The sequence below is a fragment of the Oncorhynchus nerka genome, linkage group LG5, assembly GCF_034236695.1.
Source record: "Oncorhynchus nerka isolate Pitt River linkage group LG5, Oner_Uvic_2.0, whole genome shotgun sequence".
Lineage (NCBI taxonomy): Eukaryota > Metazoa > Chordata > Actinopteri > Salmoniformes > Salmonidae > Oncorhynchus > Oncorhynchus nerka.
Window position 1 is genome coordinate 32006883 of NC_088400.1, and position 26105 is coordinate 32032987.

General features: G+C 43.5%; 1 protein-coding gene across 1 annotated transcript in view; it reads left to right on the forward strand.

Annotated features, from left to right (window-relative positions):
- LOC115129348 (carnosine synthase 1-like) overlaps nt 1-18778 on the forward strand; it is a 28481-nt gene extending 9703 nt beyond the window's left edge. The window contains 7 exon segments of the mRNA XM_029659594.2: nt 4922-5367; nt 5445-5655; nt 5863-5948; nt 8885-9116; nt 9382-9659; nt 10113-11061; nt 11064-18778. Of these exon segments, the coding sequence (XP_029515454.2) occupies nt 4922-5367; nt 5445-5655; nt 5863-5948; nt 8885-9116; nt 9382-9659; nt 10113-11061; nt 11064-11665 (2804 nt within the window). The 3' untranslated portion in view covers nt 11666-18778.
- Nucleotides 18779-26105: the final 7327 nt, after the last annotated feature.

The following is a 26105-nucleotide window of genomic DNA, read 5'->3' on the forward strand; positions in this document are numbered from 1 at the left end:
CTGGAGTGGTGTGAAGCTCGCCACCATTGGACTCTGGAGTGGAAATGTGTCCCCTGGAGTGATGAATCACGCTTCACCATCTGGCTGTCCAAAGGACTAATCTGGGTTTGGCGGATGCCAGGAGAACGCTACCTGCCCCAATGCATAGTACCAACTGTAAAGATTGGTGGAAGAGGAATAATGGTCTGAGGCTGTTTTTCATGGTTCAGACTCCTTAGTTCCAAGTGAAGTGAAATCTTAACGCTACAGCATACAATGACATTCTAGACGATTCTGTGCTTCCAACTTCATGGCAACGGCTTGGGGAAGGCCCTTTCCTGTTTCAGAATGACAATGCCCCTGGGCACAAGTGAGAACATACAGAAATGATTTGTCGAGATCGTGTGGAAGAACTTGATTGGCCTGCACAGAGCCCTGACCTTAACCTTATCAAACAACATTGAGATGAATGGGAACACTGACTGCAAGCCAGGCCTAATCGCCCAACATCAGTGCCCGACCTCACTAATGCTCTTGTGGCTGAATGGAAGCAAGTCCCTGCAGCAATGTTCCAACATCTACTAGAAAGCCTTCCCAGAAGAGTGTAGACTGTTATGACAGCAAAGGGGGGACCAACTCCATTTTAATTCCCATGATTTTGGAATGAGATGTTCGACAAGCAGGTGTCCATATACTTTTGGTCAGGTAGTGTATATATTGGAACGGCAATCCTTTAATGGGATTCATTAGTGTCATTATCAAGTAACATAATCGCCTTCTAGAGAAAAACTCTGAGTCTAACAGTAATAGATCTAATTTTAGCCTGATGGCCAACAGGTTGAGGGGAAAGCTACTAGTGCAGGTTGACATTTCATTAGAATGTCACTCCCCTCCTTGACTCTTTTTATACATAAATAGCAGACATGGGCAGAAAATAGTTGCATTTTGTACTTTACAATATGTTTATTTGTAGTTGAATATAGATATGGAGTTTCAACTAAAAGGCAACTATTTTCTGTGATATTCAAATACAGGTCTCAGAAAAACAAATAATAGTTGAAGCTATTTGAATATATGCAAGTTATTTGAGAACAATATATAAATATATTTGATGGCTGCCAAATATTTGACTAGGAACCAAAAACTACAATAGCAGGTTCCACAACTGGCACCAGTGATATTATTTGGCCCCCCAAAGTTTTTTGAGCATAAAAATAAAATACACTTTTGTTGGACATACCTTTTTTTTAAACTCCAGCAAATCAGCTCCAACTGATTTTAAGGGGGACATGGTATCACCTCAACATTAGAGTAGACAACTTTTGCAGCTTCAAAATGACCAACAAATATATTTTCACAATGAGTGACATAAGGTTATACAGTAACACTTAACATCAAGTTTTTATACATGTGTAGTATCTTAGTGATTATTACAATAGCCACATTGCTGTTACATAGGACTTTGGAAATTGCTTTATTGTTGCATAATAATGGGATTATTACATAAGTGGAATACGGAGCAGTCACTATTCCTCTTGTGTTTAAGGAATACCTAGGATAGGATAAAGTAATCCTTCTCCCCCCTTAAAAGACCTAGATGCACTATTGTAAAGTGGCTGTTCCACTGGATGTCATAAGGTGAAAGCACCAATTTGTAAGTGGCTCTGGATAAGAGCGTCTGCTAAATGACTTAAATGTAAATGTAATGTAAATGCGTACAGTAGTTGCTCAAACGTTCAGCTCATTGCTATGGAATTAAAATGCTATTACCAAAGTATGATGTGACATGTTAAAATGTTGCTTCAAAACAATTTACAGTTTTATAACACAGGCACAGTAACAGTTTGATTTGAAGTGTCACTGAGAATGCTAGCAGTAACAAAATATGGCTATTACGTGTCGAAAGGAAACAATATATCCAAAAACTGCTGTCTTGTATCAACTACAGCCAAGGTAGGTTGGAAATCATGTTAGTTTGTATACTAAATAAACTATCCCTTTAAAGATGTGTTTGAAACAAGATCACTTCCCCTCAGATGGCCAAAGAGTATCAAAGTTGTTTTTGCTAAGCATCCAACTTGCTGTTTGCAATGTTTGCAAATGGCTTTGAATTTCTCTGCAGTATTTTCAGTGGCATTAATTCGTCAAATAAATAGCAGCTTTCAACTGTTTCAAATCAAATTACATTTTATTGGTCACATACACATGGTTAGCAGATGTTAATTTGAGTGTAGCAAAATGCTTGTGCTTCTAGTTCCGACAATGCAGTAATATCTAACAAGCAATATAACAAATTCACAACAACTACCTTATACACACACAAATGTAAAGGATGAATAAGAATATGTACATATAAATATATGGATGAGCGATGGCCGTGCGGCATAGGCAAGATATAGAGGTATAGAGCAGTATATATATATATATATATATATATATGAGATGAGTGATGTTAAATATAATTAAAGTCGCATTATTTAAAGTGACTAATGATAGGCATAGGCAAGATGCAGTAGATGGTCTCATCATTGATCCACCTGTACCTCGCCTTCTGGATGGTAGCGGGGTGAACAGGCAGTGGCTCGGGTGGTTGTTGTCCTTAATGATCTTTTTGGCCTTCCTGTGACATCGGGTGCTGTAGGTGCTGTAGTGGCATGTTGAAAGAGTCATACAGAAGTTGAGCATCACAACATATTTTTACATATCTGTACAAAATATAATTTGTTTTTGTTTGACTTGATAATGTACACCTGGTGCAATGGACATTCACAGAATGTTCAGATAGAAATGTATTGTGTCAATCAAATGACTGTCAGATTGGAATAGTATAGGAGATTGTGTTTGCTATTCATTCTGTTTCTTTCTTCCAACATACCGTTCCAGATACAACCCTGCCATTAGTTGAAGGCAGTTTCTGAAAAGTAGTCACTTCCACAGATCTGTATATACAGTGGGGAGAACAAGTATTTGATACATACAAGTGTACCTATGATGAAAATTACAGGCCTCTCCCATCTTTTTAAGTGGGAGAACTTGCACAATTGGTGGCTGACTAAATACTTTTTTGCCCCACTGTATGTTATGCAATAAAATGCTAATTAATTACTTAAAAGTCATACAATGTGATTTTCTGGATTTTTGTTTTAGATTCCGTCTCTCACAGTTGAAGTGTACCTATGATATAAATGACAGACCTCTACATGCTTTGTAAGTAGGAAAACCTGCAATATCGGCAGTGTATCAAATACTTGTTCTCCCCACTGTATATTTTTTAAGTAGTTGCTTTCTGAGATTTGTATTCAAATAGTTTCAAAACATAGTCATTTTTGGGGATCTGGGGTTCCAACAGGGTTCTTCGTCTGTCCCCATAGGAGAACCCTTTTGTTTCTAGGTAGAACCCTTTTTTTGTGATCAACATTTTATTTTTATTTCACAATATACAACACACAAGGCCAGATCACTTTACAAATACTAGCCGACATGACAACATTAACATTCAATACAACTATTTACATACTGTCAGGAGTTAATTATATGAGTGCACAATATGACATTTACAGAAAGGAAGTAAGAGTTTACAATAAAACATTCCGTTTTATTCTCAGAAAAGAAAATGGCGTCTCCCCCATTCCCCTAACCATGTAGGTCCATTGCTTGGTCAAGAGTTGTTGATATCTGATAGAGTTTTTTGCATAATACATCCCATGCCTCAACTGTATTTGCCCGAGCTTTGTTTATCACGGCCACTGATCGCTCTATACGAACAAGAAAATATGATAACCATGTTTGAGGGGAGAGGATTGTAGGGGTAATCCAAGCACTAAGGATAACCTTTTTTGCTACTGTTAACCCTGCTTAAATTATTATTTTCTGAACCAGTTGCAATACAAGTGAAGAGTCATTCAACAAAAACAAAGGTGGATATTTGTTCACAGGGAAACCCATAATTTTTGTGAAGAAATGTGAAACATGTGACCAGAACTGGGACACCACAGGACATTCCCAGAACATGTGACCAGAACTGGGACCCCACAGGACATTCCCAGAACATGTGACCAGAACTGGGACCCCACAGGACATTCCCAAAACATGTGACCAGAACTGGGACAACACAGGACATTCCCAAAACACGTGACCAGAACTGGGACCCCACAGGACATTCCCAAAACATGTGACCAGAACTAGGACACCACAGGATATTCCCAAAACATGTGCATTAGTGTTCCAACAGAATTCATACGGCATCTAATACATATTGAAGTTGGAATCAGCTTCCTCTTAAAACGTCTAAATGGGGTTGCATAAGGTAGAGGAACACTTTTTCATTCCAGATATAACTATTTTGTGTTCCATGTAGAACTCTCTATGGAAAGGGTTCTACATGGAACTCAAAGGGGTTCTTCAAAGGGTTATCCTATGAGGACAGCCGAAGAACCCTTTTAGGTTTATGTTAGCAAAACAAAATGTTAAGACTGTAGGCGCTTCCAAAGTAACTGTTTGTTCTCCGCAAAATATTTTAAACTATAATTATCCCAGGTATGATAAATAGTCATTCTCCCGCCTACTTTGTCCCTCTGTTAGGACCAATAACAGATTAAAACACTTTACTTCAATGTTGAAGTGGGAACAAGTGGTAAAAAAATAGTTCTGTTTACATGTGGCATGATCGTCTTTATGACTTTTGACCGTTTTCTATGGAAATATGTCAATGATATTTCCAATCTCCAGTTTTCTAGGTACATCGGCCCTATGCCAAACACAGGATGTCTAGCACCCCTCTATATTCCTTCTCTCCCTCCCCCTATTCTCACTCTCTCTTACACCCTTCCAATTTCTCTCTACCTCACTTCCCCCATCACCCGCTCCTTCTGTTCCTCCCTTCTTCTCTCTCTCTCGTTTACCCCTTTCAAATCCCCCCTCCTCTTTCTCTCTCTCTCTTTAGGAGATGCTCTCCTGTGTCTCTGTCCATCCTGGCTCTCTCGCTCCTCCTCCCTCCTGGTCCACAAGGCTGTCACCTTTGACCTGGGAGGGCGCACTTTCCTATCCAACTTCAACCCGCCTCGCAGGGTCACCTACTTCCTGTCATCTGACCCGTGGGCTAAGGAGGAAATGACCCGAGAGACAGACTGCCCAAGCGGAGGTTCTGGAGCACTGAGTCAGTTCTGGGGGAATGTTCTGACCACCAGGGTTCTGCTGCAGAAGGCCAAGATCCACTGCCCCCCAACCCTGGCCCTTCTGTTACCACCGGGGCAGATGAGGCTGGAGGAGGGCAGGACAGGAGGGGTGGAGGTGGTGCACCTGGAAATGGGAGCGGAGGAAAGGATGAACTCTGTCAGAAACAAGGTGGACACTTTCCTGGAGTCTGAGAATATGAGGGGATCAGAGAGGGTATGTCCTGTTTGTTAAAGAATTCAGTCAGCCTTTATGTAAAAGTACACAAAGCTTTCCTTTCTCTTTGTGCCTAGGTGGTGCTCAGGTGCAGTGGGGGGGGGTTCGTGGGCGAGGCAACCTCACCCCCCGTCTACCTGTCGAGGAACAGCAGGGATGAGGTCTGGGCCAAGGTGAGTTATCTCCTGCCCCAACTCCTCCCTGGAGAGGCAGTGCTGCTCGAGGCCTACTGCTCCCCACTGAAGCCTGGGCCACGGGTAGAGGACCGCACCTGGGAACAGTACACCGGTGAGGGCTTTAATCAGGATGGATGAGTGTAGTTTGATGTTTGAGGACCTTGTTTTCATGCGTATTTGTATGTGGTCTTCATATGACATTGAACTTGTAAAGACTCTCTAACTACTTTCAATGTAATGTACTACGACCATGACTAAAGATAGTCCTCTCCATCTCTGTTGTAATGAGGTAGTTGTTGTGTGCCTGTGTGTCTGTCAGACTGCAGGCCTCAGGTTCCAGACCTGTCCTTCAGACTGTGTGCCATTGTAACTCGCTCACCTCTGGACCTGCCTCTCCTCTACAAGGTGAGAGTAAGAGAAAGAGAGAACGAGAGAGAATGAGGTAGGAGAGAAAAATGAAATGTTGACTATGTGCATCATGAAAACGTTGTTGTATGACTAGCAGCAGCTTTTTGACCCTTGTCTTCGCATTGTGTTTTCCATGTATTTGCATTGACCCTCAATACTGTAAAAGTATAGCTGAGTGTACAAAACAATAAGAACACCTGCTTTTTCCATGACACAGACTGACCAGGTGAATCCAGGTGAAAGCTATGATCCCTTGTTGATGTCACTTGTTAAGTCCACTTCAGTCCGTGTAGATGAAGGGAAGGAAACAGGTTAAAAAATGATTTTTAAGCCTTGAGGCAATTGAGACATGGATTGTGTATGTGTGCCATTCAGAGGGTGAAAGGTCAAGACAACAGATTGAAGTGCCTTGCAACGGGGTATGGTAGTAGGTGCCAGGCGACGGGGTATGGTAGTAGGTGCCAGGCGACGGGGTATGGTAGTAGGTGCCAGGCGACGGGGTATGGTAGTAGGTGACGGGGTATGGTAGTAGGTGCCAGGTGACGGGGTATGGTAGTAGGTGCCAGGTGACGGGGTATGGTAGTAGGTGCCAGGTGATGGGGTATGGTAGTAGGTGCCAGGCAACGGGGTATGGTAGTAGGCGTCGGGGTATGGTAGTAGGTGCCAGGCGACGGGGTATGGTAGTAGGTGCCAGGCGACGGGGTATGGTAGTAGGTGCCAGGCGACGGGGTATGGTAGTAGGTGCCAGGCGACGGGGTATGGTAGTAGGTGACGGGGTATGGTAGTAGGTGCCAGGTGATGGGGTATGGTAGTAGGTGCCAGGCGACAGGGTATGGTAGTAGGTGCCAGGCAACGGGGTATGGTAGTAGGTGCCAGGTGATGGGGTATGGTAGTAGGTGCCAGGCGACGGGGTATGGTAGTAGGTGCCAGGCAACGGGGTATGGTAGTAGGTGCCAGGTGATGGGGTATGGTAGTAGGTGCCAGGCAACGGGGTATGGTAGTAGGCGTCGGGGTATGGTAGTAGGTGCCAGGCGACGGGGTATGGTAGTAGGTGCCAGGCGACGGGGTATGGTAGTAGGTGTCGGGGTATGGTAGTAGGTGCCAGGTGACGGGGTATGGTAGTAGGTGCCAGGTGACGGGGTATGGTAGTAGGTGCCAGGTGACGGGGTATGGTAGTAGGTGCCAGGCGACGGGGTATGGTAGTAGGTGCCAGGCAACGGGGTATGGTAGTAGGCGTCGGGGTATGGTAGTAGGTGCCAGGCGACGGGGTATGGTAGTAGGTGCCAGGCGACGGGGTATGGTAGTAGGTGTCGGGGTATGGTAGTAGGTGCCAGGTGACGGGGTATGGTAGTAGGTGCCAGGTGACGGGGTATGGTAGTAGGTGCCAGGTGACGGGGTATGGTAGTAGGTGCCAGGCGACGGGGTATGGTAGTAGGTGCCAGGATATGGGGTATGGTAGTAGGTGCCAGGCGACGGGGTATGGTAGTAGGTGCCAGGTGACGGGGTATGGTAGTAGGTGCCAGGCGACGGGGTATGGTAGTAGGTGCCAGGCGACGGGGTATGGTAGTAGGTGCCAGGTGATGGGGTATGGTAGTAGGTGCCAGGCGACGGGGTATGGTAGTAGGTGTCGGGGTATGGTAGTAGGTGCCAGGCGACGGGGTATGGTAGTAGGTGCCAGGCGACGGGGTATGGTAGTAGGTGCCAGGCGCACCGGTTTGTCTCAAGAACTGTGGCGCTGCTGGGTTTTTCACGCTCAACAGTTTCAAGAATGGCCCAGCACCCAATGGACATCCAGCTAACTTGACACAACTGTGGGAAGCATTGGAGTCAACATGGGCCAGCATCCCTGTGGAACGCTTTCGACACCTTGTTGAGTCCATGCCCGATGAATTGAGGCTGTTCTGAGGGCAAAAGGGGGTGCAACTCAATATTAGGAAGGTGTTCCTAATGTTTTATACACTCAGTGTATTTGTATATAGCTCTGTAAAATGTTGATGTTGTCTCCTCTTTAACGTTATGGCAAAATGTAGATTTAAATAGACATACCCAAAAGTAATACTTTTTAATGACATGGTCATTAACAATAACGAGTAATGGTGCATAGTATTCTTGTCCTTTTTTTTATCAATAGCTGAGGTGTACTGTACATAGTACAAATAATATGAAAATATATGATTTATATACTTTTTTCCTATTAGGGCTTGAAATGACTGAAATGCTTTCTAAATATAGTAACAACCAAATTATAAATGACTTACTATAAGATTTCACATTTCTTATAACTGTAAAATAAATATGATCATATTTAGTACAAATTAGGCCCCATTTCATATAACTGACGACAGAGAATTTTCTGCCAATCGTCCTCTGAGCGACTTACAGACACCATTCTACAAAATTATTTAGTATTTTTTCATGGTGAGAGTGCTATATCTGGCTGAGAATATCACAGTGAGATGAAACTACAGCAATTGTATTCGCTAGACTGTCCCCTTTAATATGCCGTCTACCAGGCTGGGCTCTATCGCTCAGAGGCAAAGGAAATCTATTATTTGTCTGGATAGGCCAGAAAATGTGACACGTCACTCCCTATGCAAATGTATGAAACCTGACACTTTAAGTCAGCTCGTCACGTCAAGCCAACCTGATACTTCAAGTGAGAGTGGTAGCGGAAAGCACTATAAGGAATTGGACCCTCCGACGTTCACAGAGTGTTCTGTACACCAAAATATCAGTTAGAACCGGTCCAGAACTGCTCAAAGTTCCCTAAATAGGGGACTTAACATCTAAGAGGTTGTCTTTACCTCGAGAATGGGAGACACATTCATGTAATAGGCCAAATACTTGAACTGAACTGTTTGTTTGAAATCAATGGCCTTATCTCTAACTTCTCTTCTATCTTCTTCCTCTCCCTCCCTCTTCCTCTCCCTCAGTTGGTGTGTAGAGTGGGTGTGTCCGATGACCCTCTCTCTCACAGCCACTCCCTCTCTCAGTCTTTGGAGACCACCCTATTAGAGTGCGGTTTCACTGACCCTACCATGGCGAAATCTCTCTGCCGTCTAGCACTGGACACCGCCCTGTCCTGCCTCTGTGTTGTCATGGAAACAGAGTCAAGCATGTCCGCAGAACAACGCGGTGGAGCGGGTGCCCAGACCGACATGATAGGTGTGTTTTGGTTCACTGCCAAAGTTTTCCTCTAAGGCAGCATGAAGCTGTCTGAGTTGATATATGATTTGATAAAGATTACTGAAGATTACTGTTGAAGCCTCTGAAAGCATGGGTATACTTGTGACATCATAAGTCTCACGCTCTGTCAACACTATGTCTCACTGAGCTACTATCTGACCCTTCCTCTCCCTCTCCATATCTCCCTCTCTACCACTCCATATCTCTATCTCTCTCTACCTCCTTTCTACTCCCTCTCTCCTAGGCGTGGACCTCCTTTTCACCATGGATGGCTCCATCATCAGGCCTGTTATTTTGGGCCTCCATCCCTCCCTCTGTCTCCACTCCTCCTTCCAAGAGCGAGGGATGGGGATGGAGGGATGCAACAGTGGGATAGAGGGGTGGAGTAGGGGCACCCTCCTCCTCACCCCTCTCACCCGCTCCCAGTACTACCTGATGCAGGGGAAAACTGTGCTGGTGGTGGGAGCTGGAGGACACAGTAAGAAGTTCATCTGGAAAACAGCCAAACAGTACAAACTCAAGGTGAATGTCTACATGGAGAATAACTATATAGATGGATGTAGAATAACTACACTCTTAGAAAAAATGGTTCCAAAAGGGTTCTTCAGCTGTCCCCATAAGATAAAATTTTTTTGGTTCCAGGTAGAACCCTTTTGGGTTCCATGTAGAACCCTCTTTAGAAAGGGTTCTACATGGAACCAAAAGGGTTCTTACCTGCAACCAAAAAGTGTTTTTCATAGGGTTCTCCTATGGGGACAGCCGAAGAACCCTTTTAGGTTCTAGATAACACATTATTTTCTAAGTGTAGACAGTGAAAGTGAATACATTAGATTGCCCAACATAGACTTTTCAGCTATTTTAGAAGTGCATTTTACTGCACTGCAAAGTCTGATTAAATGGCACATTAATGGTTACTGGCTAGCTAGTTATGCTAATGTGCGAATTGAACTCATTAACTTTCTCCCCTCCAATCAGATCCTGCTGGTGGACAGTGACCCTGCCCACTTCGCCTCCCAGTTGGTCGACCACTTCCTCCCCCTGCCAGACCTCCCCGACCATCGGCGTGATGACCAGCACTGCTCCCGCATCTGTGATTGGCTGTTGTCCTCCAGCCTCCGCCCTGACGGCTGCGTGTGCTTCTGGGACGAATGCGTGGTGCTGACATCGCTGGTCTGTGATAGGCTGGGGCTCAGGGGCCCTCCCCCTGAGGCCATCCGCATTGCGAAGGAGAAGAGCCGCACCCACAGGCACCTCCTGGGCCTACTGAAGTCTACGGGGACTAACCTGATCAGTGTTGAGCAGCCCTCCGGTCAGCCAGATAGCCTGGTTGAGTTTGGAGAGGATGAGAGGAGAGGTAAACAGCAGAATGGCATGGTCAACATGGAAGGAGATAGCCTGAGAGCTATGGCTGATTTCGACAGGGGGGATCTCTTCAATGAGGCAATGGGCAAACACGACACTACCGCCCCTACCTCTTCCTCCCCCTCACTCTCCTCTTCCTCCTCACATTCCTTTGGCACTTTCCGTCCCTCCACTCCTCTCCTCTCTCCCTCCCCTTCCTCCTATGCTGTTCCCTGTATCCACGTGGAGAGCACCCTGGATCTGGAGAAGGCAGCCAGTGGGGGGGAGGGGGGGCCTGGTGGGGCCAGTGTGGGGGTGGTGAGGTTCCCAGCGGTGATGAAGCTGGAGTACGGCGCGGGGGCGGTGGGCGTGAGGAAGGTATGCTCTCTGGAGGAAAGTCTGGCACACTTTGAGAGGATCGGCGGGGACCTCCGCGAGGAGACAGACTACCCTGGCATCGGCCTGGGCTGGGGCAACGCCATGATCCTCATGGAGTACGTGGGAGGCACCGAGCACGACGTGGACGTGATCCTGTTCGAGGGGAGACTGGAGGGTGCCTTTGTGTCCGACAACGGCCCCACGCGCACCCGGCCTTCACCGAGACGGCCGCCCAGATGCCCTCAGGGCTAGCGCAGGACAAGCGTGCTCAGCTGATCCGCGCAGCACATCACGCATGCCTGGGCTGTGGCCTGCGAGACGGTGTGTTCAACGTGGAGCTGAAGATGACAGAAGTGGGCCCGAGGCTCATAGAGATCAACGCCCGCATGGGCGGCTTCTACCTGTGCGACTGGATCCGCCAGCTGTATGGCGTGGACCTCCTGATGGCGGCCTTCATGGTGTCCTGTGGGGTGCGTCCCTGCCTGCCCTCGGCCACAGCCCTCCCAGCCAGAGGCCACTTTGCTGGGGTGATGGTGGTGGTGTCACGGCACCTCCATGCCCTGAGGACCACAGCCAGCCCTGAGCGCCTGAGAGGGCTCCACCAGGAGGGGGCGTTGTGGCTGAATGAGCTGGCGGAGGAGGATGAACTGATCTCTGGTGAGTACGAGGAGCCCTTCTGTAATGTCGGGGTGAGAGATGCCCACAATGCCACCAACGCTCGCCAGCGCCTCCTCGCCCTCTGTCAAGGGCTGGGCCTGCACTGTCCTCCACGCTACGACCTGGACTACTTCCTGTCCCATTTCAACTAGACAGGAACTCAGGGGGGAGAAGCAGGGTTTGTTCAGGAGGGTGCCACATTTACATTTGAATCACAGATCAAAATAATACAAAGAGCTGAAACGATTCCTTACTCTGCAGAATTATATATATTATATTCCTGCCTGAATGGTTGTTCATTAAATTGGACCCTTCTGAATAGAACCCATGTTTAGCAAGGTTGTGCTGTGTGCAGGGGTTAGTTTAGTTAGCTTAAAAGGTACATCACAGGATGAACAAACACTTCTCATATCAAAACATAATATGTTATCTCAAAATTGCAAATTCAGGGACTAATCATTCAGGTAGCAGAACCTTTCCATTTTTAGCACTTATATTTTGGGGACCATCTCATGAATAAAATACAAGTTTCGAAAAGATATCTTCATCAGTGATTGGGTAGAATAGGATATCGGTGTCTATCTATCTTGAATTTAACATTCAAATATGGAAAAACTTATGGAAAAGCTTCTACTTTTCAGTTTATTGACAAGTCATAAAATAAATAGAGGCCCTTTGTCCAATTATTGAATTGGAATTTCAGTTTACTTCCTGAATTGACAGCCTTCATTTCAAATCAACCCCAACCCTGTTATCTACTAGGTTGTGGCATCAGCAGTCTACCTTACTACATCATAACGTAGTAGGCTGCACACTGTGAACACAGCAGTTGTTAATAACCTGCACACTGTGAACACATAGCAGTTGATTAATAACCTGCAAACTGTGAACACAGCAGTTGATTAATAACCTGCACACTGGACACAGCAGTTGATTAATAACCTGCACACTGGACACAGCAGTTGATTAATAACCTGCACACTGTGAACACATAGCAGTTGTTAATAACATATACACTGTGAACACATAACAGTTGATTAATAACCTGCAAACTGTGAACACAGCAGTTGTTAATAACCTGCACACTGTGAACACATAGCAGTTGTTAATAACATATACACTGTGAACACATAACAGTTGATTAATAACCTGCAAACTGTGAACACAGCAGTTGTTAATAACCTGCACACTGTGAACACATAGCAGTTGATTAATAACCTGCACACTGTGAACACATAGCAGTTGTTAATAACCTGCACACTGTGAACACATAGCAGTTGATTAATAACCTGCAAACTGTGAACACAGCAGTTGATTAATAACCTGCACACTGGACACAGCAGTTGATTAATAACCTGCACACTGGACACAGCAGTTGATTAATAACCTGCACACTGTGAACACATAGCAGTTGATTAATAACCTGCACACTGTGGACAGAGCAGTTGATTAATAACCTGCACACTGTGAACACATAGCAGTTGATTAATAACCTGCACACTGTGGACAGAGCAGTTGATTAATAACCTGCACACTGTGAACACAGCAGTTGATTAATAACCTCCACACTGTGAACACATAGCAGTTGATTAATAACCTGCACACTGTGGACAGAGCAGTTGATTAATAACCTGCACACTGTGAACACATAGCAGTTGATTAATAACCTGCACACTGTGGACAGAGCAGTTGATTAATAACCTGCACACTGTGAACACAGCATTTGATTAATAACCTGCACACTGTGGACACAGCAGTTGATTAATAACCTGCACACTGTGAACACATAGCAGTTGTTAATAACATACACACTGTGAACACATAACAGTTGTTAATAACCTGCACACTGAACACATAGCAGTTGATTAATAACCTGCAAACTGTGAACACAGCAGTTGATTAATAACCTGCACACTGGACACAGCAGTTGATTAATAACCTGCACACTGGACACAGCAGTTGATTAATAACCTGCACACTGTGAACACATAGCAGTTGTTAATAACATATACACTGTGAACACATAACAGTTGATTAATAACCTGCAAACTGTGAACACAGCAGTTGTTAATAACCTGCACACTGTGAACACATAGCAGTTGTTAATAACATATACACTGTGAACACATAACAGTTGATTAATAACCTGCAAACTGTGAACACAGCAGTTGTTAATAACCTGCACACTGTGAACACATAGCAGTTGATTAATAACCTGCACACTGTGAACACATAGCAGTTGTTAATAACCTGCACACTGTGAACACATAGCAGTTGATTAATAACCTGCAAACTGTGAACACAGCAGTTGATTAATAACCTGCACACTGGACACAGCAGTTGATTAATAACCTGCACACTGGACACAGCAGTTGATTAATAACCTGCACACTGTGAACACATAGCAGTTGATTAATAACCTGCACACTGTGAACACATAGCAGTTGTTAATAACATACACACTGTGAACACATAACAGTTGATTAATAACCTGCAAACTGTGAACACAGCAGTTGTTAATAACCTGCACACTGTGAACACATAGCAGTTGTTAATAACATATACACTGTGAACACATAACAGTTGATTAATAACCTGCAAACTGTGAACACAGCAGTTGTTAATAACCTGCACACTGTGAACACATAGCAGTTGATTAATAACCTGCACACTGTGAACACATAGCAGTTGTTAATAACCTGCACACTGTGAACACATAGCAGTTGATTAATAACCTGCAAACTGTGAACACAGCAGTTGATTAATAACCTGCACACTGGACACAGCAGTTGATTAATAACCTGCACACTGGACACAGCAGTTGATTAATAACCTGCACACTGTGAACACATAGCAGTTGATTAATAACCTGCACAATGTGAACACATAGCAGTTGTTAATAACATACACACTGTGAACACATAACAGTTGATTAATAACCTGCAAACTGTGAACACAGCAGTTGTTAATAACCTGCACACTGTGAACACATAGCAGTTGATTAATAACCTGCACACTGTGAACACATAGCAGTTGTTAATAACCTGCACACTGTGAACACATAGCAGTTGATTACATTTACATTTTGATTAATAACCTGCAAACTGTGAACACAGCAGTTGATTAATAACCTGCACACTGGACACAGCAGTTGATTAATAACCTGCACACTGGACACAGCAGTTGATTAATAACCTGCACACTGTGAACACATAGCAGTTGTTAATAACATATACACTGTGAACACATAACAGTTGATTAATAACCTGCAAACTGTGAACACAGCAGTTGTTAATAACCTGCACACTGTGAACACATAGCAGTTGTTAATAACATATACACTGTGAACACATAACAGTTGATTAATAACCTGCAAACTGTGAACACAGCAGTTGTTAATAACCTGCACACTGTGAACACATAGCAGTTGATTAATAACCTGCAAACTGTGAACACAGCAGTTGATTAATAACCTGCACACTGGACACAGCAGTTGATTAATAACCTGCACACTGGACACAGCAGTTGATTAATAACCTGCACACTGTGAACACATAGCAGTTGATTAATAACCTGCACACTGTGGACAGAGCAGTTGATTAATAACCTGCACACTGTGAACACATAGCAGTTGATTAATAACCTGCACACTGTGGACAGAGCAGTTGATTAATAACCTGCACACTGTGAACACATAGCAGTTGATTAATAACCTGCACACTGTGGACAGAGCAGTTGATTAATAACCTGCACACTGTGAACACAGCATTTGATTAATAACCTGCACACTGTGGACACAGCAGTTGATTAATAACCTGCACACTGTGAACACATAGCAGTTGATTAATAACCTGCACACTGTGAACACATAGCAGTTGTTAATAACATACACACTGTGAACACATAACAGTTGTTAATAACCTGCACACTGAACACATAGCAGTTGATTAATAACCTGTACACTGTGGACACATAGCAGTTGATTAATAACTTGCACACTGTGAACACATAGCAGTTGATTAATAACCTGTACACTGTGGACACATAGCAGTTGATTAATAACTTGCACACTGTGAACACATAGCAGTTTATTAATAACCTGCACACTGTGAACACGTAGCAGTTGATTAATAACCTGCACACTGTGAAGACGTAGCAGTTGATTAATACCTTGCACACTTTGAACACGTAGCAGTTGATTAATAACCTGCACACTGTGAAGACGTAGCAGTTGATTAATACCTTGCACACTGTGAACACGTAGCAGTTGATTAATAACCTGCACACTGTGAAGACGTAGCAGTTGATTAATACCTTGCACACTGTGGACACATAGCAGTTGATTAATAACCTGCACACTGTAGACACAAGGCAGTGCAGGGTTGGAACAGGTGGGAGGGGGAGTAATATTACACATGCAGTAGGTCAGAGTATCATTAGCTAAATAGTTATATGAAGGAAGAGCAGAGGAAAATTGCAGATTTTGAGGAAGGGGGTTTGAGGAGAGCAGTGGAATAGCTGAAACAGGTGGACAGGGGTGGCGATTGCGGAACCTTTTAACTCTTGGCCCAGAGATGATGTATGCGGGGCCAGTGCGTTTGAACTTTTGGGAAAATTTAGAATTTAGGAATGCAAACTCCCATACATGTGAAGTTAGAGGTCATATGAAAGTTCATGTCTTAATTTAAAAGGTTGAAGTGAAATGTTGTTCCCCCAAAAATAACTCGCTAACTAAAAGTGTATGGAAATGGGGATTGAATTCCACCACATATTCACACCAATTCAGCCCATGAAACAAAGTGCGTTATTTTGTAAATGAGAAATAATTTGAGGCAGTTTCACCGTTGCAAACCTCTTGACCCTGGCAGTTAATGTCTGTAGTGTGGCATTTGGGGTCTGGTGTCAGACACCCAGTAAGCAGGGTGAAACTGAGATGCCATACGTATCCTGGCCACACCACACAACCCCCCAGACAAGGTTTACCGTGGTCAAAAGGTTGTGGATTTCCCATATTTTCTGTTTCTGACTATTTGTTTATGTATTTCTGATGTAACATTTGGGAAAATATAGTAAACATATATTTTTTTACCTTTATTTAACTAAGTAAGTAAAGTAAGAACGACTCTGGGCCAATAGGGCGCCTCACCAATCACGGCCAGATGTGATACAGCCTGGATTCTAACTAGAGATTGTAGTGACACCTCTTGCACTGAGATGCAGTGCCTTAGACAGCTGCACCACTCGGGAGCCAACACTTCTGGCTTTTACTCAAAAAGGAGGTGTGAGAGGAAAGTTCAAGAATAAAACATCCTATCAAGATTACATCATTAAAACCAAAGAATATGTCAATGACGGTTTCAATGATCTGTGCCCTATTAAACAAACACAATACCCAGGCCAGCGACCTCCCTAAAAAAAGGGCTCTACTGCAGGTCAGCATGGGGCATATTAGGCTGTGAAAACAAAATGATTGACTGCAGCCTCTATTCAACCACAGCAGTGTGTTGTGGCTCGCCATTTGCTCTAAACATGTTGACAATAATGTTAGCTCAATGCTCACACAAACCTAAATGGCCAGATGATATGTGTTGTTGTTGTTGTACTCATCGTTCAGCACTTAAAACACCCAGTAATTCACCTTATCTTCAGCACCACTCACTAGCGGTGAATCGAATGGTCATCTATGGCTGCTTCAGGTTATGGCAAAAGATGAGCCTGTAGTTCCTCATTGACAGACCACGAATCCTGATCAGGACTTCAGTAGCTAAGCTGCAGAGGAGAACGGAGAGAGAGTGTTTGTAAGAAGCTGCTTACTTAGTTAGATCAAAGTTTTTATATTATATTGACAAGATAGTTGAGTGACCTCTCAAACAATGGAAATACATGTCCTCAAGATGGAAGGCAAGATTAGGTGGGACCATTCTAGGCTGTCTAGATGGGATACAATTTATGTTAGAATTGACTTTTCGTATCAGGTTAGGAGAATTTACGCAGCAGGTTAGGAGAATTAGGGTAAGCGTACCTACGAAGCCCACTTCTTTCTTTGGATTTTTTATATTTTTTTAAATAAAAATAAATTTCCTGCTGTTTAATGATGCGACTAATTCATCTGGTTGTTATATCCATACATTTTCCGGTTCTAAACCAGTCCCATGTTTTATTATTAAATGATTAACATTGTGTAAGGTCACACTAGTGGCCGATTTCAAAGTTGCAAAAAAAAACGTTGGTGTTGAAGCAAGGGTTGGAACGGAAATTATTTTCCAATCGTTTCATTCTGAACAGAATCACAATGTTTTTTTGTTTCCTTCCACTGTTCGGACCAGCAAAATAATGTCCTGAACCGATTCGAACCCCCCAAAATATTGGATTATATCGTTCCTTTCTGTTCCTTTTTTAACCTGTGAAATCAACCGTGTTTTACATTTAGCTCATTAAATTACTTCGCCAATCAGCGCGGATAGAGCTGGCAAGCTAGTTGTTTACACGCGTGATGTACAGACAACTGTAGTTTACATCGCAAAATGCGACTGAAATTTTGTGGGTGGGGAGAGAGAGAGCAAGAGAGGGTTGAGGAGGAGTCTTGAAGCGCTGGGCATCTTGTTATGACATGCATGGTCTGATTTAGGTCCAAGGAATTGTACCGAGGAGAAGCGGCTTCTATGGAGGAACTTTGAATGTCTTTTGAGCTAGCTAGCTAACACGCTTGTGTGTGCAGAGCAGCACCAAAATTAAAAACACGTCGTACCTTTTTGTAGTTTATAAATCCAATGTGAAATGTGATAACTAGCATTGAAAAATTTTATCCATTCTTATTTAGTTATTTTATGGTTTTCGGTTCTGTTACCTGAACTGGTTTCAACCACAGATACAATGTTTACAGTTACACATTGTTTTACAAATATACAGTATGTGTAACGGATGTGGTCCGTTACATATGCATCATAAATAATTTCACCACATGAGAGCAATGGTGAACAAAGCATTAATATTAACACATGTTTAATCTCGGTTACCCAGAAGTAGAATTCTCTTTCCTGTAACGAGAATCTGTCCACGAGAGATTAACACAGATTTAAAGGGATTTTTCTGTTGACTATAAACAATAGCTAATGTGGAAATGTTTTTTCCTTATTAACAAAGTTTTAAAACAATAAAAATAGAACGAATATCGTGTTATGATTCAGCAACTATTTTGATTCAAATATAATCAATTCACATTTCCTGTGTTGTGTAAAATACAATAAACATTCAAATCAACACTCTTCTGTGTTTGTTTTTATTGACAAATGTTTTAAATTAAATGACTTCAGGTTATCAGGCTGTAACCAGCTGCTTGACTTGGACTGAAATAGGTGCCGGTGTTTGGCCGAAAATCTCCCCCCTGCCAGAATTTTCCATTTTCGGCACAACACCAGTACTCAGCTCCGGTCCGGTGAGCTCCTGCCCAAGTCAAGCACTGGCAGAAACACGAAAAAAATTGAAATAACTCAAGGGGTGTGATTACTTTCTGAAGCACTGTAACATTTGTGAACACCCTGACAGAATTCTCAATGGGGGAAATGTTTTTTTCTCACCCATCTACACCGAATACCCCATAATGAGTGAAAACATGTTTTTAGAAATATTTGCACATTTATTGAAAATGAAATACAGAAATATCTCATTGACATAAGTATTCACACACCTAAATCAATACTTTGTAGAAGCACCTTTGGCAGCAATTACAGCCAGTGGTGATTCTAGCATGTAAAAAATATATATATATATTGGGGGATGCATGCCAGCAAAGCCGCTACACAACACTACACTAAACACATTAATTGCACTATAACGGTGACAAACCGTGCCCTCAAGCTGTTAGGGCCTACATAAAGCTGTCCCAACAGCAGAGTCCCAACAGCAGTCCCAACACCTTACCTCTGCTACATCTGGCTATCAGCGGAGCCATGTCTGCCAACGAAACAATTAATTCAGTCTCATTTACTGCCTTTAAAAAAAACATAGCTGATATGGCTGACTTGCTTAAAAAAATGTAGTTTCTAATGACAATTGAGATGTACGACTAGCGTATAAGAGGCAATCCGTCATTTCGATTAAGATATTAATGAGCGAGCTAGGACGGACGTGGGCCGTTGTTACAATGTTCTCCCAATACACCAAGTGTTAAAGGGGGCATATAAGCAGACAATGAAAGCTCTTACAATATTCGATGATTACATTTCTCTAAAACAGGATATAGGCTACATGTGCATCACCAAGTCAGAACAGTAGGCGAAATTAAGATGAGAAAATATACCAAATTATTAGGGTGAGGTTTATGGGCTGCTAACAGTTTACTATGCAACATACACTTAGTATTACTTTCTTAGCTACAGTATACAAATCTCCCTGGCATATTACATCATTTATGCAGCTGCATACAAGGGGCACATTTTGTCATCAAACTGTCATCGAAGTCTGCTATTCTCTGGATGTATTGTGCTTTCAAGACAACTGTGAATTTGGGGGAAAAAACAAGGTCTAATCATGATGACGTCAGTGATCTTCAGGTCGTAGCTCTAGAAAGAGGCCTGAGTTCCCAATTTACTATTCCGAGTTAGAAAACCGTTCAAAACTTATTTGGTAGGGAAATGCTTGTATATTAGTGATTAGTGTTCAATTATTAAAGTGACCAGTGATTCCATGTCTATGTACATATGGCAGCAGCCTCTAGGGTACAGGGCTGAGTAACCGGATGGTAGCCGGCTATTGATAGCTATTTAACAGTCTGCTGGCCTTGAGATAGAAGCTGTTTTGCAGTCGCTCGGTCCCAGCTTTGATGCGTGCGTGCTTATGCTTTTCGGTATCTCTCCTCATCTTTATCTGTATGTTTTGTAGGTTGTTGTCCAGCTAATCTCGTCCAGCCGTCTGTCTTTCAAACAATTAAGATGGGGTAAAAGAGGATATTATCTTGTCAGGTCTGGGTGAAACCTAAAAATGAGGAGACATACTAGTCACCTGCTCCTGATAATCTTCACTTCAGCAGATTTATGTAAAATCACCTACCAACAAAACGTGTTCTGATTGCTTGTGTTTGTGTATGCTACTCCCCCTAGTGGACATGTATAGTTATAGCCAGAAATGGTCCTTTAACTGATCGATGGAAATGATCAATTATAATAACACATCATTACATTACATTTAAGTCATTTAGCAGACGCTCTTATCCAGAGCGACTTACACTGTGCAGTAATCAGTGGCATCATGCCCATAGGGGGCACAAGGGCATGTGCCCCCTCAGATTCGTCCTGTTTAAAAAAATAAAAAATGATACTATATACCAGTGTGGCAGTTGTACTAAACTTCTAAGGCTTAAAAGTTCTTAAAGAATTTGTATTAACTAAATTGTTAACAATTGTAAAGAGGTATATTTTGATCAGTGATTCTGAAGCTGGGGGGGGTCACGATGCCCCAAGAAGGATTTGGGGGATTGCGAGTGTGAAGCTGAATGAAAAAAAATGCATATTTTAAAGTACAGTGGATTGCGAAAGTATTCACCCCCGTTGGCATTTTTCCTATTTTGTTGCCTTACAACCTGGCATTTTTGGGGGGGTTTGTATCATTTGATTTACACAACATGCCTACCACTTTGAAGATGCAAAATATTTTTTATTGTATAATAACCAAGAAATAAGACAAAACTGCTAAACTTTAGTGTGCATAAGTATTCATCCCCACAAAGTCAATACTTTGTAGAGCCACCTTTTGCAGCAATTACAGCTGCAAGTCTCTTGGGGTATGTTTCTATAAGCATGGCACATCTAGCCACTGGGATTTTTGCCCATTCTTCAAGGCAAAACTGCTCCAGCTCCTTCAAGTTGGATGGGTTCCGCTGGTGTACAGCAATCTTTAAGTCATACCACAGATTCTCAATTGGATCGAGGTCTGGGCTTTGGCTAGGCCATTCCAAGACATTTAAATGTTTCCCCTTAGACCACTCGAGTGTTGCTTTAGCAGTATGCTTAGGGTCATTGTCCTGCTGGAAGATGAACCTCCGTCCCAATCATAAATCTCTGGAAGACTGACTAAGGTTTCCCTTAAGAATTTTCCTGTATTTAGCGCCATCCATCATTCCTTCAATTCTGACCAGTTTCCCAGTCCCTGACAATGAAAAACATCCCCCACAGGATGGTGTTCTCAGGATGATGGAGGTGTTGGGTTTGCGCCAGACTTAGCATTTTCCTTGATGGGCAAAAAGCTCAATTATAGTCTCACCTGACCAAAGTACCTTTCATATGTTTGGGGAGTCTCCCACTTGCCTTTTGGCAAACACCAAAAGTGTTTGCTTATTTTTTTCTTTATGCAATGTTTTTTTTCTGGCCACTCTTCCGTAAATCCCAGCTCTGTGGATTGTACGGCTTAAAGTGGTCCTATGGACAGATACTCCAATCTCCGCCAATCTCTTGCAGCTCCTTCAGGGTTATCTTTGGTCTCTTTGTTGCCTCTCTGATTAATACCCTCCTTGCCTGGTCCGTGAGTTTTGGTCGGCGGCCTTCTCTTGGCAGGTTTGTTGTGGTGCCATATTCTTTCAATTTTTTAATAATGGATTTAATGGTGCTCCGTGTGATGTTCAAGGTTTCGGATATTTTTTTATAACCCAACCCTGATCTGTACTTCTCCAGAACTTTGTCTCTGACCTGTTTGGAGAGCTTCTTGGTCTTCATGTTGCGCTTGCTTGGTGGTGTCCCTTGCTTAGTGGTGTTGCAGACTCTAGAGCCTTTCAGAACAGGTGTATATATACTGAGATGGTTACAGATCACGTGACACTTATATTGCACACAGGGCGACTTTATTTAACTAATTATGTGACTTCTGAAGGTAAATGATTGCACCAGATATTATTTAGTGGCTTCGTAGAAAAGAGGGTGAATAAATAAACTCAGCAAAAAAAGAAACATCCTCTCCCTGTCAACTGCGTTTATTTTCAGCAAACTTAACATGTGTAAATATTTGTATGACCATAACAAGATTCAACAGCTGAGACATAAACTGAACAAGTTCCACAGACGTGATTAACAGAAATTGAGTAATGTGTCCCTGAACAAAGGGGAGGTCAAAATTAAAAGTAACAGTCGGTATCTGGTGTGTGTGGCCACCAGCTGCATTAAGTACTGCAGTGCATCTCCTCCTCATGGACTGCACCAGATTTGCCAGTTCTTGCTGTGAGATGTTACCCTACTCTTCCACCAAGGCACCTGCAAGGTCTGTGACATTTCTGGGGGAATGGCCCTAGCCCTCACCCTCCAATCCAACAGGTCCCAGACGTGCTTAATGGGATTGAGATCCTGGCTCTTCGCTGGCCATAGCAGAACACTGACATTCCTGTTTTGCAGGAAATCACGCACAGAACGAGCAGTATGGCTGGTGGCATTGTCATGCTGGAGGGTCATGTCAGGTTGAGCCTGCAGGAAGGGTACCACATGACGGAGGAGGATGTCTTCCCTGTAATGCACAGCGTTGAGATTGCCTGCAATGACAACAAGCTCAGTCTGATGATGCTGTGACAAACCGCCTCAGACCATGACGGACCCTCCACCTCCAAATCGATCCCGCTCCAGAGTACAGGCCTCAGTGTAACGCTCATTCCTTTGACGAGAAACGCGAATCCGACCATCACCCCTGGTGAGACAAAACCACGACTCATCAGTGAAGAGCACTTTTTGCCAGTCCTGTCTGGTCCAGCGACGGTGGGTTTGTGCCCATAGGCGACGTTGTTGCCGGTGATGTCTGGGGAGGACCTGCCTTACAACAGGCCTACAAGCCCTCAGTCCAGCCTCTCTCAGCCTATTGCGGACAGTCTGACCACTGATGAAGCGATTGTGCCTTCCTGGTGTGACTCGGGCAATTGTTGTTGCCATCCTGTACCTGTCCGGCAGGTGTGATGTTCGGATGTACCGATCCTGTGCAGGAGTTGTTACATGTGGTCTGCCACTGCGAGGATGATCAGCTGTCTCCCTGTAGCGCTGTCTTAAGTGTCTCACAGTACGGACATTGCAATTTATTGCCCTGGCCACATCTGCAGTCCTCATGCCTCCTTGCAGCATGCCTAAGGCACATTCACGCAGATGAGCAGGGACCCTGGGCATCTTTCTTTTGGTGTTTTTCAGAGTCATTAGAAAGGCCTCTTTACTGTCCTAAGGTTTCATAACTGTGCCCTTAATTGCCTACACTCTGTAAGCTGTTAGTGTCTTAACGACCGTTCCACAGGTGCGTGTTCGTTAAAGTAATTTTTTAAATTTCACTTTAATTTGGACTATTTTGTGTATGTCCATTACATGAAATCCAAATAAAAATCAATTTAAATGACAGGTTGTTGTTTATGTACCTGTTGCTCTGACCCCCATTTTAAGTGTCTTGAAAAGATGATGGTGTTTAAGCTTCAGTCAGACTAAACACACTGTTGGACCCGTATCAGTTTGCTTACAAATAAAAACATGGCACTGATGAAGTAATCCTCACCATAGTGCATCTCATCCTGCAACATCTGGAGAACCTCAAGGCCTATGCCTCACTGCTATTTGGGGATTTTAGTTTAATACCTTGCAGCCACACATCCTACTCAGCAAGTTCAGACAGAGGTCAGTCAACCCCTATACCATCAGGTGGTGTCACTCATTCTGACCAACAGGACCCAGCAGGTCCAACTGAACCAGATCTTGTCTGAGCCCATGGTCATTAATACAGGTGTCCCCAAAGGCTGTGTGAGTTCACCTATCCTGTTCATACTGCAAATACATGTACAAGTAGTCACCCTGATAATTATATTGTCCAGTTTTCTGATGATACTGCCATTCTTGATCTAATGTATAGACACTGACACTACTGTGTATAGGTCAGAGATACAGAGGTTTATGCAGTGGTGTGATGACCACCACCTCATCAGGCAAGCTGAGGATTTTTTTTTGGACCCCAAATCTGTTGGTGACCACTCACCTGTGGTGGTCCATAATGTCAACTGATTATTGTCTGATCGTTTGATTGGATTTATTAGGATCCCCATTAGCTGACGCCAATGGCGACAGCTAGTCCTACTGGGGTCCGACACATAACGAAAAAAATACATTACAGACAAGACTTTACAATTGACATATACTAAACAAAAATATAAACACAACTTGTAAAGTGTAGGTCCAATGTTCCACGAGCTAAAATAAAAGATCCCAGAAAAGTTCCATAAGCACAAAAAGCTTCTTTCTCTCAAATGTTGAGCACACATTTGCTTACATCACCGTTAGTTAGCATTTCTCCTTTCCCAAGGTAATCCACCTGACAAGTGTGGCATATCACGAAGCTGATTAAACAACACAATCATTACACAGGTGCACCTTGTGCTGTGGACAATAAAAGGCCACTCTAAAATGTGCAGTTTTGTCACAATACAATGCCACAGATGCCGCAAGTTTTGAGGGAAATGTGCAATTGGCATGCTGACTGCAGGAATGTCCTCCAGAGCAGTTGCCAGAGAATTTAAAGTTCATTTCTTTACCAAAAGCCGCCTCCAACATCATTTTAGAGAATTTGGCAGTACGTCCAACTGGCCTCACAACCGCAGACCACGTGTAACCTCACCAGCCCAGGACCTCAACAACCTGCGGGATCATCTGAGACCAGCCACCTGAATAGCTGATGAAACTGTTGGTTTGCACAACCAAAGAATTTGCACAAACTGTCAGAAACCGTCTTAGGGAAGCTAATCTGCGTACTCGTCGTCCTCACCAGGGTCTTGACCTGACCGCAGTTCAGCGTCATAACCGTCTTCAGTGGGCAAGTGCTCACCTTCGATGGCCACTGGCATGATGGAGAAGTGTGCTCTTCACGGATAAATCCCGGTTTCAAATGTATCGGGCAGATGGCAGTCAGTGTGTATGGCGTTGTGTGGTCGAGCGGTTTGCTGATGTCAACCTTGAGTGCAGATTGCCCCATGGTGAAGGTGGGGTTATGGTATGGGCATGCATAAGCTACGAACAACGAACACAATTGTATTTTATCAATGGCAATTTGAATGCACAGAGATACCGTGATGAGATCATGAGGTCCAATGCCGTGCCATTCATCCTCCGCCCTCACCTCATGTTTCAGCATTATAATGCACGGCCCAATGTCGCAAGGATCTGTACACAATTCCTGGAAGCTGAAAATGTCCCAGTTCTCCCATGGCCTGCATACTCACCAGACATGTCACCCATTGAGTATGTTTGCGATGCTCTGGATCGACATGTACGACAGCGTGTTCCAGTTCCCACCAATATCCAATAACTTCTCACAGCCATTGAAGAGGAGTTGGACAACATTCCACAGAACCCAATCAACAGACTGATCAACTCTATGCGAAGGAGATGTGTCCTGCAGCATGCGGTAAATGGTGGTCACACCAGATACTGACTGATTTCCTGATTCACTCCCCTACCTTAAAAAAAAGATATCTGTGATCAACAGATGCATATCTGTATTCCCAGTCATGTGAAATCCATAGATCATTTCAATTGACTGATTTCTTTATATAAACTGTAACTCAGTCAAATCTTTGAAAATTGCATTGATTACCACCTT